Genomic DNA, 24,685 nt, shown 5'->3' with positions numbered 1-24,685 from the left:
GTTCATGAAAATTTAAGAAGTTTGGGTCTAAGGTGATTTTTTAAAAAAAATTAAGTTAGTGATAATAGAAAAATTATGAAATAAAATTAAAAAAGTAAAAAATTTACAGAGTAACTGCAAACAGAATCATAATCATAAATTTGCACCGAAAAACACTTATTTGGAAAATAAAATATTTCCTAATTTGGGAACTTCTTAAAAAATAAAGCTTATGTTGTTCAGATTTTCAATTTCGGTTGGGTTAAATAATGTTTTAAGTTTATCTAATTGTCATCCTTAGATTTGATACGTCTACCTGATAACGAGAAGGATGCAGTAAGCTGATCAAATGTCTGACATCCTCCATTGTTGTATCTCTAATTTTGTTTCCGCAGAATATGGTGAGCGTTATTTGTTAAAAAGATCAACTAACATAAACATTAGCTTTCGTTGTCGCTGCTTGTCATCCACCCCCAAATCCAATCCTCAAGATGAAGATTCTGGGTACTGCGTAATCCTTTCTCTCTATTATGATAGGTATTATAACGAATCTTACTTTTTCTGTCGTCTGATTGATTCTTTTGCTTTCTTCAGGAACCAATCATCATTCCCTTTTGTTTTGGTCGAAAGGTACACCAATGGTACTGCTAAAAGGTGTGTTTTATTTGCAGTTTCATTAATGATTCTTTTTATTTCCTTTGAAATGACTGTAAATATAGTTCTTTTCATGTTGCTGCTTTTTAAAGAGGGTTATAAATTTGTAAGAATCAATCTGCGCTCAATTATTATTATTGTTATTATTATTATTATTATTATTATTATTATTATTATTATTATTATTATTATTATTATTATCTTATAAGATCAGGGGAGGTTTCGAAAATGTGTAATATGCCTGACCATTGAAAAGATAAAGCAGATGGTAGAAGGTTTCGATATAAAACAACGGGGACCTCATATGCGAAAAGAGCTGTTTTTGTTCAACCCTGTTGATTTCTTAATTCATTTCCATACTTATGGCTGTGGCTAACATGGCACATAATAAAAAAAAAAAAAGGCTAAGAGGGTGTTTGGTAAATGATTTTTTATTTGGTTGTTTGAGTGGCTTCTGGCTTGATATTTGGTCAAGAAGCTAAAAGTGTGTTCTGTAAATGGATTCTAAGGGAACTGAAAAGTTGGCTTTTAAGGCAAAATGAAATAATCATTTTGAATAGCTTTTTTTCATTGACTTTTGGCTTGTTGGACTAATTTTTCTCTTATAAACACCCAACGACCAATGTGTGTGAAGATTTTCAACTTTACCAATTTGATTAAACCACATCATAAAGATGTAAGAAAACTGGATTTTTGGGATAATCATGGTCTGGCTCATATTTTGTGGTACAAGGGGAGGGTTTAGAAGTACACAACCTTGCCCTTGTGAAGTTTTATTGATAAATAGGTTACTTTTTAACCCTTTATTGCTAAATGTATGTTGTTATCTTCTTAATTCATTTCTAAAAACTTTTGTGCTGTTGTCTTTGCCTAATCAACATAGCAATAGTAACGAGTACTCTAGTAGTAGTTGCATTAAGGGTGGATTGGAAATGGGTTGTTGGATTATTTACTTGGCTTGTTTAGTTTGTTGTTGAAAGGCTTGTTAATAGGGAATATCTATTGGATTTTCTGTTCACTATCTGTATTGGTATAAACCATATAATGGTATTAATATCTAGTTCTTAAGGATTTTTACAAAATGCTTGAACGTACTTTTATCATATGTTTGTTGACTGAGAATATTTGAAGAAAGCACAATTCTTTTCAATTTTCATATTTCTTCTATATTGAATGACTTCAGCTTTTTTGCATCGAATTTCCCGTGGTCAATGGGGACCAGGTACATTTTGGATGGCGAATCAACTAAGCAAACATTGCTTGAGCCTCATGAGACTGTGATCAATGAATCGAACAACCTAAATTGGGCAACTAATTTAAACTGGCTCCCCGATAGTATCAAAGATTTTGTTTTGCCTGCAGGTTACCCAGGTAGTCACATTATTTTTCTCTTAGTAACCTTTTAAGTGATGTCAAGAGATTAAATAGCTTTCCCTTTGTTGTTGTTCTAAGTATGCATCAAGGCTATTGAGTTCTTTTTTTTTTTTTTTTTTTTTTTTTTTTTTTCTTTCTGCAGATTCTGTATCAGATGATTACTTGGAGTATATGTTATGGCAATTGCCTACCAATATTACCGGTTGGATCTGTCACGCCTTGGTTACATCAAGCCTGTTAAAGGCATGCTATCGGACTTGGCTATTATTTCTGAATATTTGATTTTTACTACTACCAATTGGTTTTTGAAGAATATATGAATCATTAGCACCAAAATTGACCATATTTATAGGCCAAGTCTGCTTAAGGCGGGCTATTGATCTTTGTTACGGCAATCTCTCACATTGATTTGTTTTGGTTTCTGTAACCGACTCCATATATTGGAATTGACGATTTAGCATAATGGTTTTTGTTATACCCTCGAATGCATTTAAACTTGCAATATATTCGTATCTTCTAATGCTCATAGTTTTATCAACCTCGAATGAATTTCTTTCATAGGATTCATCACCTTAAGGGAGCCTCTTGCCACCTCCGTGTGCATTAATCTATAATGTGCTTGGACCATGTCACAACTCACAACAGATAGCTTCTTGCTAGTTTGTTCGATGGAGTTTTAACTATCGAAACCTATATATAAATGGGATGATTTTTGCATGTTAGGAATTCTTGGAGATGTTTTAGTAGGTTTTAGCAACGGGCACCTATCTATATACAAGAAAAACTCTATTGGCTTTTTTATTTTGTTATGCTGCATTCTTGTAAATATGGCATTGACAATGTGAAAGTAATGCAGGCAGTTGGTGTTGGTTCCTTCTCTGGAAGCACGGCAGCAGCCTCTGCTGCAGCAATAAGGTGATTGCTTATCTTTGCAAATTTTGTATACATTCAGTTTGAAGTGAGGTGTTTTCCATTCCATGGAAATAATGGGGAGCCTGGGGTAATTTGGGGGCAGCGGAGGGGGTAGTCCACCATGTGAAACTTGAGTCTTCGTTTTCTTGCTTTGGTAGTTGGTTTTGTCTTGCTTGCATTTTTATATGGCATCTTTTCATTCCTTATATCTGTTAAAACCAGTGTCACATGATTCAATAATCTCCTCGCGAATCGAAAAAAAGCGAAGTATGGTCGGTTTTGGGCTATTCTTGGGCAAGTTCGAGCGAATCGCGAATTCAAAAAGTGAATTAGCTAGCGAATTATGTTACACTGGTTGAAACTAATGATAAATTATTATCATGATTTGACACTATAGTTTCTCTCCCTGTACAGATGGGTGTCAAAGGATGGCATTGGAGCTGTTGGCCGACTTATAATTGGTCTGAGATAACGAAGAAATCTTGGGGATGCAGATATTTATCATATAGGTGATACCAATTATACTTTTCCTTCGTTCAGGTGGGAGATTCGGAAATCTGTTCGATGATGATCCTAAACAGTGGCGGATGTATGCTGACTTCATTGGCAGTGCCGGAAGGTACGATCTCTAAACTTTTCTTCTCTTTAAGGTCAAAGTACTTGTAGCTTTAAACACATAATAACTCTGTTCGATGTTTATTCAGCATTTTTGATCTTAGCACTCAGCTATATCCTGCATATTTCCTGCCACTTGCGTCTCTTGGAAATCTTGCAAAGGTACCATATTCCCTGCTCCTGCTCTTTGCTTTCATCTTCACTCACTTTGAAATAGTTTGAATCATCTGGGTTATGTCATACCAATTTGACAATTGACTAACTTGAGTTTTGGGGTACTGGAACAGGCTGTCGCCAGAGGTCTAAAAGATCCTTCATTCCGGGTGATTCAGAATCATTTTGCGTTGTCAGGAAATCTTGGAGATGTCTCAGCTAAGGTATATAATAGAATCAGTCTTGGAGTTGTTTGCTGGGTCAGAATTGTTACACTCAACAGGATTTCTTAGAATATGTTTCGTTTGTCCCTCCACTGACTTAGCCTCATGATTTACATACTTAAAAAAAGAATAATTTGCGAATTACAGCCTTAAAGTTTAAGCACTTTTGCGAATTGCAGCCTTAATGTTTATTTTTTGCGATTACAGCCATCAAAGTATCAAAGTTTGCAAGTTCAGGCCAAAACACAGAATTCCGACCATTTTGGTGGTCGGAATTTTAGGTCAAGTGGTCAGAGTTCTGTATTTTTGGCTTGAACCTGTAATCTTTGATACTTTAGTGGCTATAATTCGCAAAAAATAAACATTGAGGCTGTTATTAGCAAAAGTGCTAAATTTTAAGGTTGTAATTCACAAATTATTCAAAAAAAAGTTGAAAGATTCTTTAAAAGTGTTTATACGTCTGAAAATGGATGATTTTTTCTTTTAGTGACGCTTCTACCATTGCTTTGCTCGAGTACAAATTAGTGATATAGTGTCGGGTGAAAATTCAAGTCCTTTATTTTAGAGTTTTCTCAAGTTATCTTTCTCCTTTCGTTGTCAACTGGATAGTAAAAATTAGTCATTGTTTTCGATTTGTACACAGGAGGAAGTTTGGGAAGTTACTGCTCAACTTTTTGGCTTGGCATTAGGTATACTCATCCTGGTAATTGACATAATTTTTAGGTCCAAATTGTGACCTGCCTATGAATCTTTGCAGCTTCAGTTTAAACTGTAACAAGGTGTTGCTGACCGTAAATTTCGGCGCATCATGTAGGATACACCGGGCCTGGTGAAGTCATATGCCGCTTTGTTATCAACTTGGATGAGCGTGCGCCTTTTTCATCTTTGGCTACGTTATAAGTCTCTGTCAGTTCTGCAATTTAATACGGTAAAATTTATGTTCCAAGTACTGCTTTTTAACTCGGGCTAATGCACGTATAGTATTAATGCAAACTTCTGCAAAATGCAATCGTGTTACTACCAAAAGTTGAAGGGTTTTTTTTGTGATGTCAAATTTTCTCTATGTGATCGACAGATAAATCTCAAACGTGCTCGTATGTTGGCAAAGGCACATGTCTTACATTCGGAAGCTCTTGGTATATTTCCTATAATCCCCTTCAACCGTTGGAGAGGAGAATGTTCTTTTTTTGTTCTTGGCATTGATCAACAATATCTAGTTCACATTTGTTGTTACTTTTCTTTTATTTGTAAAATAGACTATCTCACAAAATTCAATTTGGGTCTGTCATCACAGGATGCATCGACTGCAATAGGCAAGAAGACATCTTGTCATGGCAGAGATTCCTGAGACCTCGAATCATCTTCGGTGTTCCATTCAGTGATGTGATTTCTGTTGGGAGGTCATTTACCATGGTATTCCACTTGCTATGATTCTCAAACATAGAAGTATAATCTAGCGAGACATAAGAACTGAGATTAGGCATTCACTGATTCCTCTGGTTTCATTTAGTTTTTGTCACAACTCAATAATGAGCAACTGAAAGAAAACATAGGAGGCAACTGCAATCAGTTTCCATTGTGCTGTGATGATTATTAGATCTATAACTATTAAGGGTGAGCGATGACAGTATAGAACTATGTTACTCGGACTTTTCGTTTTGCTTCACGTACATGTGTCCGATCCTTGATGCTCGAACATAGGTATCGCACTTAGACACTTCATTTTAGGCGTAAAATTGAATATTTAAACGTATCCGACACTTGGACACATACCAGTATCCAACATTAGTACTCGAGTCCAAGTAACATGGATGTAGAATATATGCATTTTTTTCCTCCTAGAAGCACGTTGTGCTAACTGAAAACATCAATATTATTTGAATAGCTCTAAGGAGGCTCCTTCTCTAGGTGAAGTTACTTTAGGTAAAGAGTTGGTGAAAATCAGATTTATGTAGCCATGTAATTCATACTTCTATGTAGAGAGGTTGTTTTCCGTTATCAAACCCTCTTCAGACTCTAATCGTAGCTTCTATGAGCGCAATATAATGATTATTATGATAAATTGTAAATAGGGTGTATATCAAGGAAACCGGTACAAACGTCAGTGTAATTGTTCATTGATTTTTTGGTTTCATCGAGAGGGTATTGTTAGTAACGTAAAAATGAACATAAAAGTAAAAAACGAACCCTTCATTAGTTCTTGCTTCGTAGCTCACCCTCTACTTATACTTAATTTTTTAAGGTGGAGATCTTCAAACTTTACACAAAGGAAACGTATGTCCTTACAGTAGACCAATGGCAGATGAGAGATTTTAAGGTTCTTGTCTCTTTCAAGGTATAATTTTCTACAATCCCCTTTTCTTTTTTTGCTTATTGTGTAGTTCACTTGAAGATGAGACGGATTTTGCGTTTACAGGTAGGTGCGACGAGTTTATCAGTCTTAAGAAGTGTATGGCAGGCTTACTGGCTTTGCGAACATTGGGACAGGTCCATGGAACTTGTCAAAGCATTAGAGGAAAGCTTGTCGAATTTGGAGCAGAGGTTCGACAAGTTCATGGTATTGCTTGAAGACGCGGGATGGAATACACAGAAACTTAACCTTAAAGTACCTAAGGAACCATATATCGAGCTAGACGTGGACTTTAACAACTGATCATGTCAAGAATTCGAAGCAAGTGTGACGATTCATTCTATACCGTTGAATTCTCCATCCTTGTTGAGTGACAATTCCATTGTCGTGTCAGCTCTCCCGCTGCATTGAACTATTTGGTCGACAGATATGTCGAATGGAAGTCGGAGTGTGCGTGACAGGCAAAGCTTTCAAGTTCATTTGTTCGAGAATGTTGTTGGAAAAATAACCCACATGTGATCCCGTACCGAAATATTAGAGAAGTTGATTAACATATAAACTTGATGGGTTACTCTTCCTATTACCATTTGGTTTTATAGTGGAATTTTATTGGGTTTATATGCAGCTAGCTCTGCTCTTATTCGAGTGTTATTGTATACAAGTGCAAGCCTGTTAACGAATTTATTACTCTTTTGGTTTGCAGTAGGAATAACCAAGTATCTAAAAAGGGGATGTGTTGAACATCATACACACTAATTGACATGTGAATTCATCTTTGAATTCTCAACTTATCCCATTTTATGAAATTCATTTAGTTCTTATTTGTAGCTCAATTCTATGGTGTATCTAGAAATTTGGAGAAAAGATGTTTAGTGTCATTTTAAATTTTAAATGGGGTCGTACGGTCGTATCCATCCTAATATATAATTCTTTGGTTTCCATCCCTTTATTTATGTCTTATTAATGTATTTTCTCTCACGGTAAATAAACATAATTGAAATATATCATGAAAATACCTAAAATATTTTAGAAGTCTAAGATTAGAAAGTAGAATAGTACTGCTTTATGTCAAAAAGTAATATTTGCCCATCCTAATTAAATACCCAACCATCACTTGCCATTAAAACCTAAGCAACCCCATCAACCCACCATTTTAAGAGTCCTTGTTCTTCAATGTTCCATAAAAAAGTACTCTAATTTTCTTCCCACATCTTTATTTGGATGAGAAATCCTAGGGTTTTCCTACTTTTTCATATATCTACTCACCGAATAAACTACCCACTATTAATAAATATCAAGAAATAATAAGATTTGTCACTAATAACAAATATATTTTATTTGTCTATTAATAGTAAGTAATTTATTCACTAGATAAACTAAGTTTTTTCCGAATTTTTATAGTTGCAACTACAATGCTTTTCTCATGCAGACTTCCATGTTCTTTTGTGATCTCACTTACACAATTATAATTTTATTGTTTTTCTTTTAGCTTTCTGTGGTCGATTATCACTCTTTTAATTGTTTTTTAGTTATTTGAATATCGTGAAATACAAGATATTGTATGTTATTACTCAATTTTTGTCACATATTTTTTTATAACATTTATGACTTGTATTTATTGAGGTCATAGATGTTGAGTGAATACCCAAATTGAAAAAAAAACATCTCCAATCATATCTTACTAAAATTCCATATGTTTAATTGGTCTTCAAATGTGTTTTGGTAAGTAGATGATATATATAACCTTTATATGTAAAAAATCATTTGTGACAGTTGATAGTCATCAGTTATTTGAATACTGTGAAATACAAGATATTGTATGCTACGACACAAAGCCCGTTGACACAAAAAAAAATTGCATCAAGGTGGCGACGAGCTGGATACCAACCTCAGTCGTTGCCCATTGCTGGTCCCAAAATTTGACCCTTTTTGAACAATTGTCATCGCCCATTTTATTTATCATTGGCGACCAACATACTTCGTCGCCCGTCCGTCGCCACTGTCTAATTACTAAATCGCGATGGTCTTTTGTTGCCAGTCCGTCGCCTGTGGCGATGAGCATGCCGCCGTCACTTTTTGGCCATCGCTATTTTAACACTTCTTTGTAGTGACGCTTGTGGTTTCAATAGATGTTCTTATACTTCATAACATGTTTAGAGTTGTGTATTTTAATACGAAGTGTCAATTACTTATCAAAATTCCCTAAATTCCCTTTGAATTTGTATTATAAGACTTAAATATGTAAGAGTTTATTTTTAAATTTTATTGTGCAAACTCAAAGGAACAAAGAAAGTATATTCAGTGACCATCAATGTACATTTTGTGTCATTCTTATGGCTTTTACTTCGATGATTTGATATTATTACTATGCTTTGCTGGTATGTTTCTTGATGATTGATAAAAAGTTTCCCAAAAAATTTCAAATAAACTTAAAATTTCAAAAATATTGTCTCAAAGTTTCAGTTTCCGACAATATTATATTGTAGCAAAATAAAGCAAATGAAGCAGTGAAGTTCGTTTATGAATATAGTCACTATGAATCTCAACGGTTCTTGAAATAAATGCATTGAAGACCTCCGCAGTTTTGAGTATAAATACGAAATATTACGAATCAAATAGCATTCCTATGTAATCGACATTTGAGGAAATGCTATTTGGCAACAATAATTTGTAAATTTGAGATCATTAGGATATTTATCTTTCAAATAATTATGAATCATCATCATTATACCAATATATTTCGTTCTTACAAACTATGACCAGGAACAAAAAGAAAAGCGACAACCGATACTCATAATGAAGGATGCAGCCAAAGAATTCCTTGGCTCTAGAAAAATATTTAAAAGATAAGCTACACGAAAATAATTGATGATTACAATTTGATGATTGATAGTTAATAGTTGATCATGATTTATGATTGATCATCCATAAAAGTGCATTTGTTAAAAAAATTGAGAAAAATATCTTACTTTTAGAAAAAAAATAAATAAATAGGTGTATGAAAAAAAAAATACTCATGACCGAGAAGGTCTTAGTAAATAACGGTTATTTGTAAGATTAACAAATAACCCTAATGTGGTAGAATTTGATACGGTTAGAGTTTTCTTATTTTATTTCATCTTTTTTAATTTTATTATTATTTTCTTGTCTTTTTGTCTTTTTATAGTAATTGATTAGGAATTTTTTTTTACGACTCAAGAGGATGGTTGGCTGTAGAGGTGATCAAACACCGGGCCGGGCCGAGAGGCAAAAATCTGCCCATTGATGCGGGCCGGGCCGGGCCAAAGTGCGGGCCAAAAAGTTCTTGCCCAAATCCGTACTGTGCGGGCTTTGCGGGCTTTTGCGGGTCTATGTTATATATTATTTCTATATATTATGTAAAATTTAAATAACTTTATAATTTTTAAATTTTTATGTAAAATTTATTTATCCAATCTAAAAGGTACTATTATGAAGTATTGAAAATCTAAAGAGATTGAAGCAACCAATATAAATGACAAACTCATGGTCCCTGCCTCCCTCCTGCTGCTTGCAGTGTTGTACCAAACAATTTCTTCTATTTTTTTATTTTAAATTAATTTTAAGATAGCCATGATTATTTCACTATAACTTAAAGCACTCATCCATAATGCTTTAAATTAAAAACTCTCATTTTTTTATTTAATAATTTCTAATCAATCACCGTGATTTGTAAATAACCAAAAAAATAAAAATATAAAACTAAAATAAATAAAACCAAAAAAGACAAAGAAATTCACAAAACTACAAATACAATTGTTGCATATTATACATAATTTAAAACACAAATTAAAAATAATTGAAATAATCAAATACAATTGTTACATATTATACATAATATAAAACAAATTAAAATGCAAATCATGAACACACACTTTTCGGGCCGGGCCGGGCCGGCCCGTGGGCCAAACACCAAATCCCAAACCCGTTCCAAAAAAAATCGGGTCACTTATTTTCTACCCAAACCCGCCCATCGGGCCATATTTTGACACCCAAACCCTCACTTTTTCAGGCCGAGCCACTTATGATCACCTCTAGTTGGCTGCCTAGAGACTACATACACTCCATACTCCGTACTTTCTTTAGTCTTGTGGACAGTTATGGTTCTCAACTTCTTATTAGAGTATATATATAAGTAAATCTGAGGACTGGGACTACTTTTTTATTCTACTTCAAAAAACAAAAATAATCAAAACTGCTAATATTTGACTCACAGGAGATATTTTAGCCTCGAGACCTGTCCTCACCGAGAGAGAAAACTATGGAGCAACCAGAGTATCAGTCGCCGGAAAACGACGACTATGGCGAAGATGATGTTGCTTCCTACGATGGTGATCTTCCTGATGCTGATCAGTCAGCTACTGATGATGTCACTGAAGATCCCCAATCTCAGGTTCGCTTTTCGTTCTCTTCCTTTTTTTTTTCTTGTTAGTTTTTGCCCTAATTGTGTTTTCTTTTTTGGAATTTGATTTGTAGAATCTTGAACATATGAAGAAAAGATTAGAAGAGCTTGAGGATGAAGCTGGTGCACTTCGTGAAATGCAGGCTAAAGTTGAACAGGAGATGGGAATCCCTCAAGGTTTACATAATTTTTTTTGGAATTATTCTTCCTATTGATTTTTCTGTTTTTATTTACTGTTTTTTTTTAAATTTTTTTTTTTTGGTTATTTTAGAGCGTTTTCTGTTCTATAACAAAATTAGGGATTAGGAATTGTGCCGATCGTTTGCCTTGTTTGATTTGGTAATTGAAATCGAATGTTGTTTCACATTGTGTTGTTTTAAGTGAAGGTCATTATAAAGGACTATGCTTAAAAAATTTAAGTGTCTTTGTTTAGTTGGGAGTAAATGTTAGGGAGGAAAAGTAGTATGGCAAAGAGTTTCCACCCTCATATAAATAATTTTTCTCCTAAAACTGAATGAAAGTTCCTCTCCTCCAGAAATAATTTTCCCTTGAATCAAACAGAAGGTAATCTTTGATTGTGTTTATCATGGAAAATGTTCTACCTCAAATTACATCAGACCTATACTAAGAATTCTGATTTAGTCCAAGGTGGTTCAAAAGAAAATATATTGAGTTAATTTTCGTTCTGAATCAAAATTAGGTGTTGAACTTTACTATCCTTTTGCTGGTTCTTTGATAGAGAAGAGGAAAAGGACTGTGAGGACCGAGGAATGTGGAGGAAAATATGGATTTCCTTCTTTTTCAATAGAAAAGATTTTCTAGCTTGGGGAATTTGTATATTGCCAAAATAAGCCTTTTCACAACAAAACAAAGGATGATCTGATTGATAAACGTTTTCTCTTGGAAAATTGACTTTCTATCGAATCAAACAACCTGAAATGGTTTGTCTAAAAGTTATAGAACAGGCCAAACCATGGTAGCCACGTTTTTGATGTGATTGTCGTGGATCTCGACATGTTTTTACTATGTATATGATGTGTATGGATTTTTCTCCCTTTTTACCTGATAATAAGTAGATTCCTTTGCCACCTTCTTACCCTCCCATGTAAAACACATTGTTCTAGGCTACTAGCTGTACTTATTACGATATATTCTGCAGTTGTGTGTGGTTGTGGAGGGATGGGAAACAACGCATAAAATTTGTGACATTGAATACTATGTTGGAGCAACACTTTTAAGTATTTTGGCATTAATCCCTAAAAATTTTTGATAGATTTAACAGTATTGTGAATCCCATTTAATATTAAATACTTTCTTTTATTGTCTTCTGAAGTAAAAGTAATCCCTCCAAGTCAATTCGGTTGTCTTATTTGTTTTTTGACACTATTCATCGATCATTAATCTACAAACTAAAACACAAACAAGTAGGGTCTTGTTTGATTCGTTTGAGTGCAAAAATTATTAGTATCAACTTTTTATAATTTTTTTATATATGTTGAATAAAAAACATTAATCCTTGAACAAGTGCATTATGTGTGCAAAATGATCTGGGATAACTAAATTGAATTGGAGGCAGTACTATTTCATCTATGATAAACAAATAGCCTATTAGTGTGCCAAATCCTTGAAGTTTTGAAATGACATTTTAAATCGCTTTTCGAAGCTTCTTCTTGGTGTTTGGTCTTTACGCGGATCATCTAGTTAGAAATTTTACATGTAACTTGAAGCCATTCCGAACTTCTTGGTGCTTAGTGTTCATTCATTAGATCATATAAGAATAAACTTTTGTTGTATCAAAGGGTAATCTAAACTTGGTGTTTAGTGTTCATTCATTAGATCATATAAGAATAAACTTTTTTTGTATCAGAGGGTAATCTAATTTCTTCTGTTGACATACTCTAAATCTTATTTATTGATTATCTACCTTTTTAATGAAGAATCAACTGCTGCAAACCCAACTCAAGCTGAAAAGGAGGAGGTTGATTCCCGTTCAATATATGTTGGCAATGTGAGGCTAATTCTATCTTATTGGTGCCCTGGTTGCACTTTGAACTTATCATACTATAAATTACAATATGTTGCCATTTTTAAATCTGTATGCTTTGGTTGGCTTTACATTAAATCTGTGCGAACGCGAACTTAGTTGATAGTTTGTTTGGAATCATTGGCCTTGATAAAAAGTTTGTTGCCTAAGGTTGCAGGTCAATATTTGTGAATTGCTTTTTAGAGAAAATTTGCATCTCATAGCTAGTGCCAACTTGTTGTTTAATGACTTGGCAGTTGGGTTGAGCCAATCTCATCATATCAACTTGATATTATTAAAGATCGAGAAAGAGAAGACCCATAAACATTACACATCACCTTCTTCTTTTTTACTCTCTCCTTCTCCCTTCACTTAATTAAAGGACTACAAGGTGGGTTGGCATTTTGAGCCACTTACCATTTTCAAAAGCTTTTATTCTATTGTTGAGAATAGTTGCTAACAATTTTGTCAATGTTTTTCTATGCGTAGTTGTCCAATGGAACATATGAGAAAGTACTATGAAATCTTTGTTTTACTCGATAGACATTTCTTCATTGTGAATAATGTATTTGCAACTCTTGGAGTTTTTTGTGCTCTACTTATATTTTCAATTATTTCAATTTGAAAATTTAAAGTTCAAATTTGATTTTATATATCAGGTTTCAAATACAAGTAATTTATATTGGTCAAAAACATCTAAAATCTTTTAATAAAAATTTTTGTATTTTATATTTAAAAAAGATGGAAAAATCCAACACGTACGTTTAACTATCCCTCATTTTTTACTATCAGTTATCAATTTCTCCATCTTTTCTAACTAAATAAAGATTATGTATATTCAATATTTATTCTTTTTGTCATTTATTTTACCGAAAACGTCCAATATTTTTATGTTAAGGCCGATAAATCACTAAAACCATTGTAACAATATTATTTCTTTGTTTTCAAGCAATCGGATAAAATTGAGCCTATTTGTTACATTTATCCTTGACTAGCAGAAACCTGCTGCCATTTATGGAGATGTTATGGAAACTATTACTCTAAGGTGAATCAACACTTTTCAAAAGATGAGAATGTCGTAGAAACTGATTATTAGATTGAACATTGGGTCGGATTGACATTCTTCTTGAGATAGAGATCTCGTAGCAAGTGATTTGGGATGATAAATCGTTGGGTTAAATTGATACGCTTCAACATGTAATTTTGAATGTCCATCGCTCTAGTATTCCATTAGGGTATTGTGTTACATGTTATATGATTGGAGACATATGATTTTACTAATACTCATTTTATTTTTATCATAATATCATTATTACTGCTACTATATTTATTTTATTGTTATATTTAGGGAAATTCCACATGGTAGCATCCAGTTTTTATGAAATGCTAGTGGTAGCACTTTTTAAAGAAAATTCCACATGGTAGCATCTAGTTTATGCACAAACTAATTGCCGTAGCATTTTCCGTTAAGTTCTTGTTAAATTATGTTCAATTCATCATTTTGTAAGTTTTTTTCCACATGGTAGCATCCAGTTTTTGTTTAATTCACAATTTTAACGTTTAAATTTAATGTTCAATTCACCGTTTAATTCATTAACGCCCATAAATGTTGTAATAATTTTGTTTTCATTCAAATTGTTGGCATTATAAAGTTCAAAAGGTAAGTAGCCAAGCACTAATACTAATACATATTTACTTCAAGCACTAGTACATATGTTCACAGTTCAAAAGCTACTATTATCAAAGTTCAAAGTTGCATATCAATAGTTCAAAAGGTGTCTTTCAAGCACTAATACATATTTACTTAACTAGCACTAATACATATTTACTTCAAGCACCAGTACATATGTTCACATTTCAAAAACTACTATTATCAAAGTTCAAAGTTGCATATGTAGCACTAAGACGTATTTACATAACTATATTTAGGATGCTTTTGAAGATGACGGCGTAGAAATCGTCTTTTTACCCTTTTTTTCCTTAGCCGTCAATCCACCCTTGCAAGTCTTCACATTGTGTCCAAACTCCTTGCATCTACTACACTTTACAGTCTTAGACCTTTTCCCCTTTCGTTCTTCTTCTACTTCCCTCTTTCTATTCTTTGCAGGTCTTCCAATTGCTCTCTTCATCATTGGTGGCTTAATTGGTGGGAACTGCATCTCTGGCCAATGCTCAGGGTCTAGAATAGATCTAATAATGCTTGCATATGCTTGCTTATACATTTTGCAACTGTACCAAATCACTGCAAAACCTTATGGGATCTTGGCTTGAATGTAGAATGACCCTCACAACATGCTTGCAAGGGATCCCAGTGAGTTGCCATGCGTTGCATATGCATGTTCTGTTATTTAAGCTCACAGACAAGGTGGACTCACCATCTTTAATCTCATAAAATCCATCACCAGAATTGAAAGCCTTACATGTTCTTGAGTCTGAAATCAGGGACTTCACTCTCTTCACTATATTAGGACAGAAATCACTATCTATCCAATTTTCACTCTTTTCCTTTCTTGTGGCCATTCTTACCATAGTTACCCTCCTTATACCTATCACACAAATGCACCTTATTCAACTTCATGGATTTCAAGTTCTAAAGCAAGAAATTTATGATTTACAACAAAAAAGTTTAAAGCATAGATTACCCTCAAGTAGTGTTAAAACAGGTTTGCACCTATCAACTCCAAGAGTTGCATTGAAGCTCTCAACAAAGTTCGTTTTGTTCTCGTCACAACAAACATTAGGGTCAAATGCATACTTTGTCCATCTTGATTGATCTTCCATATTTGCAAGCCACTCCCTTGCCGTAGGGTTCGCCTCGTCAATGGCTTCTATAGCTTTCTTGAACTTAAATAGAGAAGTGGCATTTGCAGCCTTCCAAAATAGTGCATACATTAACGGCCCTGGATATTTTTTCTTCCAGTTTGCAGATAAATGCTTGCAGCAATATTTCCTCCCAGCAGTTGGCCATAGCTCATTCAAGGCTATCTCAATTCCCTGCACAAGTAATTTATGAGCATAATTATGTATAAACAAGTGCTAAGGTTATAAATGAATAACTGACCTTCTGTCTATCAGATATGATGGTCCAATCATCATCTCCACCACTGCCCTTTAGTATGTTCTTTAAGTGCCACACAAAAAATTTCCATGTTTCTTGATCTTCACCAGAAAAAATAGCCCAAGCAATAGGAAATAGTTGATTATTACCATCTAGAGCAATAGCTGAAAGGAGTGTGCCTCCATATTGACCCTTGAGATGTGCACCATCAACCCCAATTAAACCTCTACAACCCTTGACTAATCCACTAATTGTAGCTCCAAAAGAAATGAAAATGCTAGTGAATGTCAAAGGCCTTTCAATGGAGTCTTCTGCTTCCCATGCACAAATAGCAACAGAGCCCTGATTAGTTTGCTTCACCATCTCTGCATAACCAGGTAAGTAGCCATAACTCTCATCATGTCCTTCGTTAATCTTTGTCAATGCCAATGTCCTCATTTTATACAATGTGCTAGTCTTCAAACTCACCCCAAACCTAGACTCTAATAGTTCATTTAAAGTCCTCCCAGAGATGTCATTGTTTGCCCTAATGTCATTCATTAGCTTAGTAACTGCCCATTTTATAGTGACAAGGCTGTTATGTGTTTCTAGGGCTCTACAGTTATGTTCAGGATTGTCAATCTTTTTTATAGCCCATGTAGTGCCATCTGGTAATCTACTAGCATGAAGTCTCCATCCACAACCCGCATCCAAACAAGCTACAGTGTATACCTTGTTGTTTGCCCTATCCACCAAGAATTCAAAACCACTGTATTGCATAGTCCCTAACAACTTCCTTTACGTGGTGCTTATCAGTAAACATCTGCCATGGTGCAAGGTTAATATTGCCCCAACCCCTGTCCACATACATCTCATCATTTTGAAAAAGCCTTTGGATGTAGTTACTTTCATTATCATATTCAACTACATGATTACCCCATAATGGATCCTCAAATGGTTCATAACTATCATCCACATACTCTAAGTTGCCATCATCACTTAACTCATCATCAATACAGTCATCATCATCATCATCTTCACTGTCAGTCTCTAATGGACTATAATCATCATCTTCACTGTCAGATGGACAACCCTCATCACCATCAACCTCAATTTGTTGACTCTTACTAACAACCCTCCTCTTCTTACGCTTTTTTTCAACACTGATAGAAGGTTGAGAAGGATGTGAAGGTTGTGAAAGCTGTGAAGACTGTGAGCTTGCTTTCACCAAAATTCCCTTCCTAACAGCAATGGTCGGTGGAATTTTTTTAGTGGAAGCTTTTGAGGATTTAGAAGAAATAGTCAAAGGTATTTGGCTAGGGGTTTCACTTCTTTGCAATGGTGAATCATTAATGGGAGTATTTTCAAAAGTTTTCAATGACTCTACTTCCATGTCATGCCACTTATCCTGTGTAGCATTCATCACAGCAATGTCATGTTGAACCTCATCGTAGCATTGAAAAGTTTTCAATGATGACTCTACTTCCCTTCTCCTAATTGGCAATTTCTCTTTTGTGGGAATGAATTTAAGTGGTATAGGGTTTTGTGACACTTGCAAATCCCTAAGACTCCTAACCGATTTCATGAGACTACTTTCCTCTTCAAGTGCACCAACCAAAATAAAAATCATTTCATTGTCATTGAACCTCTCAAACATGGTTATTAGGTCTTGATCACAATTCGGTTTAACATGATTCATCTTCCAAACATACGTAAATGAGGGATTTTTGGGTATAAGCTTGTTAGTTTTAATGCACTCATCTTCCCAATCCATTACCTAATCCAGAAAAGTTACTTTATCCTTATCATCTACATCCAAGTCTACTTCAATACACAACCATTTAAAACGTAGGACCACATGTTTAAGCATTCTGTAATTTTAAAATGGGAATTGTAAGAAAATAGGGAAGAAAAACAAAAAAGCCCTAATTCCAATCATGTGGGAATCCAATCAACAAATCAACAATTCAAAAAGCCCTAATTCATTATTGAATTCCAATCAACACAAAAAAATCCCTAATTCCAATCAACAAATCCACAATTCCAAACAACCTATCAATTTTGGGAAGAAAAACAAAAAAAAAAACATAATTCTAATTAACAAATCACCAAAAGAAGAATTGAGTAAGCTTAACAAACACAATTCCAAACAAATCAATGGTCTTTGCACTTGAAATCCCTTTCACTTGGAGCAGCTTTGAAAGCACAAGTACTCCAAGAAAGGATTAGTCTTTGACTGCTGTTGGATTAGTCACTTGAAATCCCTTTCACCAAAGGATTAGTCACTTGAAATCAATACCTAAATTTAGGCATGGCCACGGTCCGGGTTGGTCCGGTTCCACCCGGTTCCGGTTCCATTTGGAACCTGCCGCGAACGGTTCCGGTTCCGGGCGGTTCCATACGGTTCCGTGGCGGTTAATGAGGCGGTTCCGGCGGTTCCAACTCACGGGACGGGCGGGTCGGACCATCGGTTCCATTTTTATTTTTTCTTTAAATATTTATATAATAAAAAAATACTATAATATTGCGGACGTACCTTTGATGATTACTTGATTATTAGCGAAATTCATTGCATGTCAAGTTGTCATCGTTATTGAAATATTTACTAAAAAGAATGAAAAAAATAAATTAATAACAAACGAATCAATGATAATGTCGATAAAGATGATTAATAAAAAAAAGGGAGAAAATGGACTTGAACCTAGTACCCAAAGGAATACTAAGCTGCCTACGTATCCCGAAGGAATCAAAGCCCATGTAGTTCTTTGTCATACCTTTTATTTATAGTTGTTGAATGTTGATTTATCGTTGTCGGATTGATCCTATTCGTCTTCGTCATCATCATGTGGTTGGTTAGATGCTTCCGCTGACTCTCCTCCTGACGATGATGCAGATGTATCAATCATCATCCATGGATCATCATCGTCGTCTTGATCATCATCATTCCTTAGTCCTTGTGTTCGAATCTCCGCTTGATCCCAATCTTTCTTGCAAACACATATTTGAATACTCTGTGGAGCAAGACGAGATCTCTTTTCGTCCAAAACTCTTCTACCTGCACTAAAAGCAGACTCCGACGCAATTGTTGACGCGGGAATTGCAAGGATATCCTTTGCAATTCTCGATAAAATGGGAAATTTTACAGATTTTTCTTTCCACCACTCTAAAATACTATAGCTACCTTGGTCTATTTCAAAGCGGTGTTTAAGATAACTATCTAGTTCTAAATATGAGGTCGAGGAAGAAGATGATCCTACAAAACTATCATCTTGACTCATTATATTAGCCATTACCGAATTATAGTAAGAGGGACGTGCCGAAACGCTAGCACGCCTAGACGTATCGCGTTTTGGGTTATACACACTTGCGTAATAATCATAGAGTTCTGCTAAATATTTTTACATGTTCCTACATAATTATGTACATCAGTAGGCGGGCGATCTAACGATTAGTAGTAAAATCCTATTACTTTAGTAAGGACCTCAGTTTTAAAACATGGGTCCAAAATGGTTGCGATTCCATAAATATAAGGAAATTCGGTAAAATATGCCTTCCATTTTTCCATCATATCTGCAAGAATCGGCTTCAAATATGGGTTAGTATCATCATGCGTATATTTAAGGAGATGATAAAAAATAGTAACACACTCACTTATTACTAAGTGAACGTTCGGTTCATAAACATATGAAAAAATCTTAGTCGCGTGGTCATACGCTTCTAATATGTTATGTACACCTATAGCTAATTCCCAAGTGTCATCAGCTATGTAACTATCTGTACACTCACTATATAGTTGTGTTATAACTGGACGATAAGCAATCGCCTTTCTTAATAAATCGTTGGTTGAGCCCCAACGTGTAGGAGTATCCAATGACCAATACACTTTTTTAAGTTGATATTGGTCACATAATTGTTTGTATCGTCTCTTTATCTTTCCAATCTTAAGCCACTTCACTATATCCCTAATTGGTTCTAATAAATCGCTTAATTGTTTTATGTCAGCTTGGCAAGATAAGTTAACTATATGCGCACAACAACGTATGTGTAATAAGCTACCCCCAAGGATAAAACTAAATGCAGGTTCGTTATACAAAAGTTCTAGACATTTAATGTTCGCGGTTGCATTATCAGTTGAACAACAAAATATCTTATCTAATAAGTTCCATTCTCTACATATCTCTACTAATCTATATTTTATGTTTTCACCGGTATGTCTTTCTGGCATTGTCTCAAAAGCAATTATTCTTTTTTGAATAATCCAATTTTGATCTATCCAATGTGCTGTTACACACATAAGATTCTAAATGTGGGGGAGCAGACCAAATGTCAGTTGTTATGCTAACCCTACCATTAAAAGATTTAAACATTTCAACTAAATCATAGCGCATTGATTCATATAATTTAATTGTGCGTCTTTTAAGAGTGCTCCTAGGGATTGCTCTATATTGTGGTTGCATAGTTTTTCTAGCGTAACGCTCGTATGCCCTACTTTCACCGTGGTTATAAGGCAATTCATCACAAATTACATACCTAGAAAATTCATCAATCATATCATTACGATTATATCTAAAAGGCATACCTGTGCTGGGAATGTCCCACTGTGTCTGTCGGCTTCCAGTTCCACTTGTGGTCCCGCTGCCGCTTGCTGCATGAGTTTCTTTTGTGATTCCATGCTTCTTTGCCAAATGTTTGTTAAAAGATCCCGTACCACCACCTAACACGTATTCACAAAACACAATAAATAAATTTTTATAAAATATGAATATATAATGTATGTATAAAAAACTTAAAAAGTATTTACCTCTGGCGAAATTGTATGAAACTAAGGGCTTTACTCCTTGACTTTCACAAATTTGATAAGTGCATAAGAAAATATCTGGATTCTCGGTTGGTTCTTTTGTGAAATACGACCACACATGTGAAACAGCTCTACCACTAGGAGGTGGCATTGCCGGAAAAGGTTGTCTTAATGGTTCATCTTCATCTAAATAAATAATTTAAAATTATAAAACTATAATTAAATAAATAAATAATTTAAAATTTAATTAATTTGAAGAATAAAATTATAAAACTAACCGATAGTTTGGAAATTGACTCGTTTACCACGAGCTTGTCTTTGTTGTTGTTGTTCTTCATGTGATCTTGTTGATGACTGTCGAGATATATGTATCCCAATAGGGGTCGTTGGTTCCTCTTCTTGTTGTTCTTCTTCATCAATTTGTATTTTTCTTTCCACTTCTTCTGCATAATTATGTAATTCTGGGTCGTACCCTTCTGGATAATTTGGTTCATAATTATAATTACTAATGGAAGGTGTTGTTGATACCGACGGAGTAGAAGTGGCCTTTCTTTTGGAGGAGCTGGAACCTCCCAATGATTTTGCCACTTTAGTAACTTTTTTTGAGGGTTTTTTCAATAATGAAGACATGATTGATAATATTGAAATAATAATAGAATTAAGAAATAAATAAATAATTGATAGACTAATTATGTAATTAACTAAATTAAGAAATAATTAAAAGACTAATTATGTAATTAAGAGAATAATTGCGTAATTAAAGAATTAAGTAGAGAGAGTAAGTAGAGAGAGTAGGAGAAGAGATGAGTTGTGAATGAAAATGATTGAAAGTGATGAGTATTTATAGGGGAAAATGCAACGGCTACATAACGGCTAGTTTTCGCGGTTCCGGTTCCATGGAACCGTTGAGCCGGTTCACCCGGACCGGTCCCGGTTCCGGTTCCGGTTCCATGGAACCGTTGGACCGGTTCCGGTTCCAAACCGCGGTTTTTAGCTCCGGTTCATGAAGTATTTTTCCGACAGTTTCACGGTTCCGGCAACTTTTTTTCCGGCGGTTTCACGGTTCCGCGGTTCGGGGCGGTTCGGAACCTGTCGCAAACGGTTCCGGTTCCGGATCCGGTTCCAAGCGGTTCGGGACCGGTTCGGTTCCGGGTAACCCGCCCCGTGGCCATGCCTACCTAAATTCTACATGTATTCGAAGAAGAAAAAATAACAGTATTCATTTGCAACAATACTAGTGTTCAAACAAGCAGCATTTCGCCAGTAATTCAAACAATACTATCAATACTAGTGTCAGCATTTCGCCAGTAATTCAAAGAAGAAGAAGAATGTACTAGTGTTCAAGCAATTCAAAGGTAATTGTCAAAACCCTAAATTTTACATGTATTCATTTGCAACAAAAACAGAAAAAGAAGGAAGAAAGGTACTTGTGAAATGGCAGAGATGGCTGGTGGTGCAGCTGTGTTCACAGAGGTGGCCTGTGAAATCGAAGAAGGAAGATGGCCAGTGAAATTGAATAAGAAATATGCCTGGTGAAATCGCAGTGAAATCGAAGGAGGAAGGAGGAATGAATGAACATGGCAGAGAAGTAGTCTAATTTCGAAATTATATGGGTATAAACTTAAATGTTTTTGTACGTTTTTGTATGTTTAAGGCTACGGAAAACTTAAATGCAAGAGTTGGATGCTACCATGTGGAATTTTCTTAAAAAAGTGCTACCACTGGCATTTCATGAAAGTTCGATGCTGCCATGTGAAATTTCCCTTATATATATATATGATGTTGAAAAGTTATTTTATTGGGTTGAAATATATTCTCATGAATTAAGGAAAATCGTGAAATAACAATATCTTGAGGTTGATAATCCCATCTGAGACTTATAATTGAATTTAATAATATAATTAAATGCGAAGTGCTATATGATCACATAAATTAAAGGAGGAAAATGATGAACAAGTTGTTAGCTCGCAGGCTATGCTGCCCTTCTTATGGTCCAAAAAGAGAAATTTATCCAACATTATAATTTTTATCCGTGTGGTAGAATGATAAAGAATTTCAGGGGCAATGTTTCAGTGTATTGTGTAGTTGGATATTTGTAAACTGGAAAAAACTGCCTTGTGTCCCTGAGCGAATATGAGATTTTTATTTTTCTTTCTACATATTTTTTAGGTTGACTATGCTTGTACTCCTGAAGAGGTTCAGCAGCATTTTCAGTCCTGTGGAACTGTGAACAGAGTGACCATTTTATCAGACAAGTTTGGTCAACCCAAAGGATTTGCATATGTGGAATTTGTGGAAATTGAAGCAGTTCAGGAAGCTCTTTTGCTGAATGAGTCTGAACTGCATGGACGTCAGTTGAAGGTACTAAGATTTAAACTTAATTATCTTTATTTATATTTATGTTATGTGTACTGGTTCACAAAACAGTTCAATTTATGTTAGGTGTCAGCTAAGAGGACAAACGTTCCTGGGATGAAACAGTACCGAGGAAGGCGACCAAGCCCTTATGGAAACAGATCTAGGAGACCATTCATGCCTGGAGCTCCTGTTTATGGTGCATACGGATATGGGTAGGTTTCTTTTGTACTCAATATATTTTTTCTGTACATGCCATATATATATATATATATATATATATATATATATAGATTTAGGATCTAATAGGAAGGGGTTTGAAAAAAAGGATAGGAAGGAATTTCATCCGTTAGATCTTAGTTCAATGGTCCATCTTGCACGCGGTTCAGAATAGAAAATAAATTGTGATGTTTTCTTAATTAATATGTGATAGGTTCTGTATAAACATGTTTCACTTGAAATTGTGATGTTTTCTAAATTAATATGTGATGTTTTCTTCATAAACATGTGTTGCTAGATCTTTTGCTAAGACAATTTTTGTAAACCGTTAAATCTTAATTAATCAACGGTAGCTATTCCTTTCGATCCTTCCTATTTTCACACCCCTTCTTATTGGATCCCTATATATATATATATATATATATATATATATATTTAAGTTGATTGTAGTTGAATTTGATGCCTCTTATTCCTAGATTCCTAATCTGCCAAGAGTATCCACCATCTAATGCGAATATGTTTGCTATGTGTTGAGATACCTGTTGCAGTTATTTAAAGCTGCTTTGTGCGTTTGGTGCGTGTTAGGAATCAGGATTAGATTAATCTATGACCTTTGAAACTGAGTAATAAGTCCATGCCTGCACTTTGAAGAATTTCAGCTTGCTTGGTGAGGGATATCCTCATACTCATTTTGTACACAATTCAAGATGGGTAGACAAGTTTGATATCTGCATTCTGCAGCATGGGACTAAAATGTTACGTTTGAAAACAGAATTTGTATTTACCATCAGTAGTTGTTAGCAGATGTTTGTAAGTCAGAACGAGAGCGATGAAGTCGTTTAGATATTGTTGCTGAAGAGTAATTATGGAGTCACACTAATTGTGAATAAGTTCTAGCTCCTGAATTCAAGGAGTTACGTGGCTTGAGCTTTGCTTCTATCCCTACACATGTCCAACTTTGCTCAGCAATCGTAAAAGATATTGCATTTATGTCCATTTTATGGAAATTTAACATATCGAATTCGGTAACTTTTTAATGATAGGATCATGTTATCATCGGTTTAATCTTGCATTCTTGCTGCTTTTGAATTACTCTTGTTCTTTTGGATTATGTTTCCGATGTTGAAATTATGATGTGCCCCTATAACTAGTAATATTCTTCTTTAATCTCATAACTTCCTTCTTTGTAGAAGGGCTCCCAGAATGAGGCCTCCAATGCGGTACAGGCCATATTGATCGGTGTGGATTAAGATAAAAAATTTCAATGAAGGAAAGTTATTTGATGATGTTGAAAATACAGATTATTTAGGGCAATCAAACAAATGTTAATGAAACAGATGTAGTTATTACCTTTTATATTTGAAGTGATTGTAAACATATCCTGTATTTTAAGTTTTGGTGTAAGATTGTGATTTGTTCTTTTGTATTAAGATTTGATCGACCGGTAATTGAATCATGTAAAGCAGGTCTCGGCTGCTTTATGTTTACATTGATCCTGAAGGGTGTTCATGTTTTATTGAATAAAATGGTATTGGCAAGTTAGCTTATTCGTTGAGGTTGCAGAAAATTAGA

The 24,685-nt window shown here is 34.7% G+C and overlaps 2 protein-coding genes across 4 annotated transcripts; both read left to right on the top strand.

Moving 5' to 3' along the window:
* The first annotated feature begins 168 nt into the window (after positions 1 to 168).
* On the top strand, positions 169 to 7,247 carry LOC130800472 (protein root UVB sensitive 5). 2 transcript variants are annotated; one of them, XM_057664021.1, is made up of 15 exons: positions 169 to 483; positions 574 to 633; positions 1,817 to 2,004; positions 2,150 to 2,250; positions 2,864 to 2,922; positions 3,334 to 3,380; positions 3,460 to 3,538; positions 3,624 to 3,696; positions 3,822 to 3,911; positions 4,555 to 4,614; positions 4,726 to 4,839; positions 4,987 to 5,047; positions 5,206 to 5,324; positions 6,154 to 6,246; positions 6,328 to 7,247. In XM_057664021.1, exons 1-15 carry the CDS (start codon positions 329 to 331, stop codon positions 6,562 to 6,564), a joined length of 1,536 nt encoding a protein of 511 aa, XP_057520004.1. In that variant the 5' UTR covers positions 169 to 328; the 3' UTR covers positions 6,565 to 7,247. The 2 variants fall into 2 exon arrangements, with proteins under 2 accessions (XP_057520004.1, XP_057520005.1); XM_057664022.1 differs by having other exon boundaries at positions 171 to 483; positions 1,856 to 2,004; positions 6,328 to 7,239.
* A 3,121-nt stretch (positions 7,248 to 10,368) lies between these two features.
* On the top strand, positions 10,369 to 24,608 carry LOC130800471 (polyadenylate-binding protein 2-like). Of its 2 annotated transcripts, none has more exons than XM_057664019.1 (6): positions 10,369 to 10,672; positions 10,756 to 10,858; positions 12,619 to 12,689; positions 22,709 to 22,900; positions 22,982 to 23,109; positions 24,304 to 24,608. In XM_057664019.1, the coding sequence occupies exons 1-6, from the start codon at positions 10,541 to 10,543 to the stop codon at positions 24,347 to 24,349; spliced, it is 672 nt and encodes a 223-aa protein (XP_057520002.1). In that variant the 5' UTR covers positions 10,369 to 10,540; the 3' UTR covers positions 24,350 to 24,608. The 2 variants fall into 2 exon arrangements, with proteins under 2 accessions (XP_057520002.1, XP_057520003.1); XM_057664020.1 differs by having other exon boundaries at positions 10,432 to 10,672; positions 24,307 to 24,608.
* The last annotated feature ends 77 nt before the right edge of the window (positions 24,609 to 24,685 follow it).

This window comes from Amaranthus tricolor, chromosome 14 (assembly GCF_026212465.1).
Source record: "Amaranthus tricolor cultivar Red isolate AtriRed21 chromosome 14, ASM2621246v1, whole genome shotgun sequence".
NCBI classification, from domain to species: domain Eukaryota; kingdom Viridiplantae; phylum Streptophyta; class Magnoliopsida; order Caryophyllales; family Amaranthaceae; genus Amaranthus; species Amaranthus tricolor.
Note: the sequence above shows the minus strand (reverse complement) of the source record. Positions and strands in the feature narration are given on the sequence as shown.

Coding starts and splice junctions, on each gene's coding strand:
- LOC130800472 (XM_057664021.1), top strand. CDS start 329: ATGTCTGACATCCTCCATTGTTGTATCTCTAATTTTGTTTCCGCAGAA. Junction 2,005..2,149: donor TTTGCCTGCAGGTTACCCAG/GTAGTCACATTA, acceptor TTCTTTCTGCAG/ATTCTGTATCAGATGATTAC. Junction 4,615..4,725: donor CATTAGGTATACTCATCCTG/GTAATTGACATA, acceptor CGCATCATGTAG/GATACACCGGGCCTGGTGAA.
- LOC130800471 (XM_057664019.1), top strand. CDS start 10,541: ATGGAGCAACCAGAGTATCAGTCGCCGGAAAACGACGACTATGGCGAA. Junction 10,673..10,755: donor CTGAAGATCCCCAATCTCAG/GTTCGCTTTTCG, acceptor TTTGATTTGTAG/AATCTTGAACATATGAAGAA. Junction 23,110..24,303: donor TATGGTGCATACGGATATGG/GTAGGTTTCTTT, acceptor CCTTCTTTGTAG/AAGGGCTCCCAGAATGAGGC.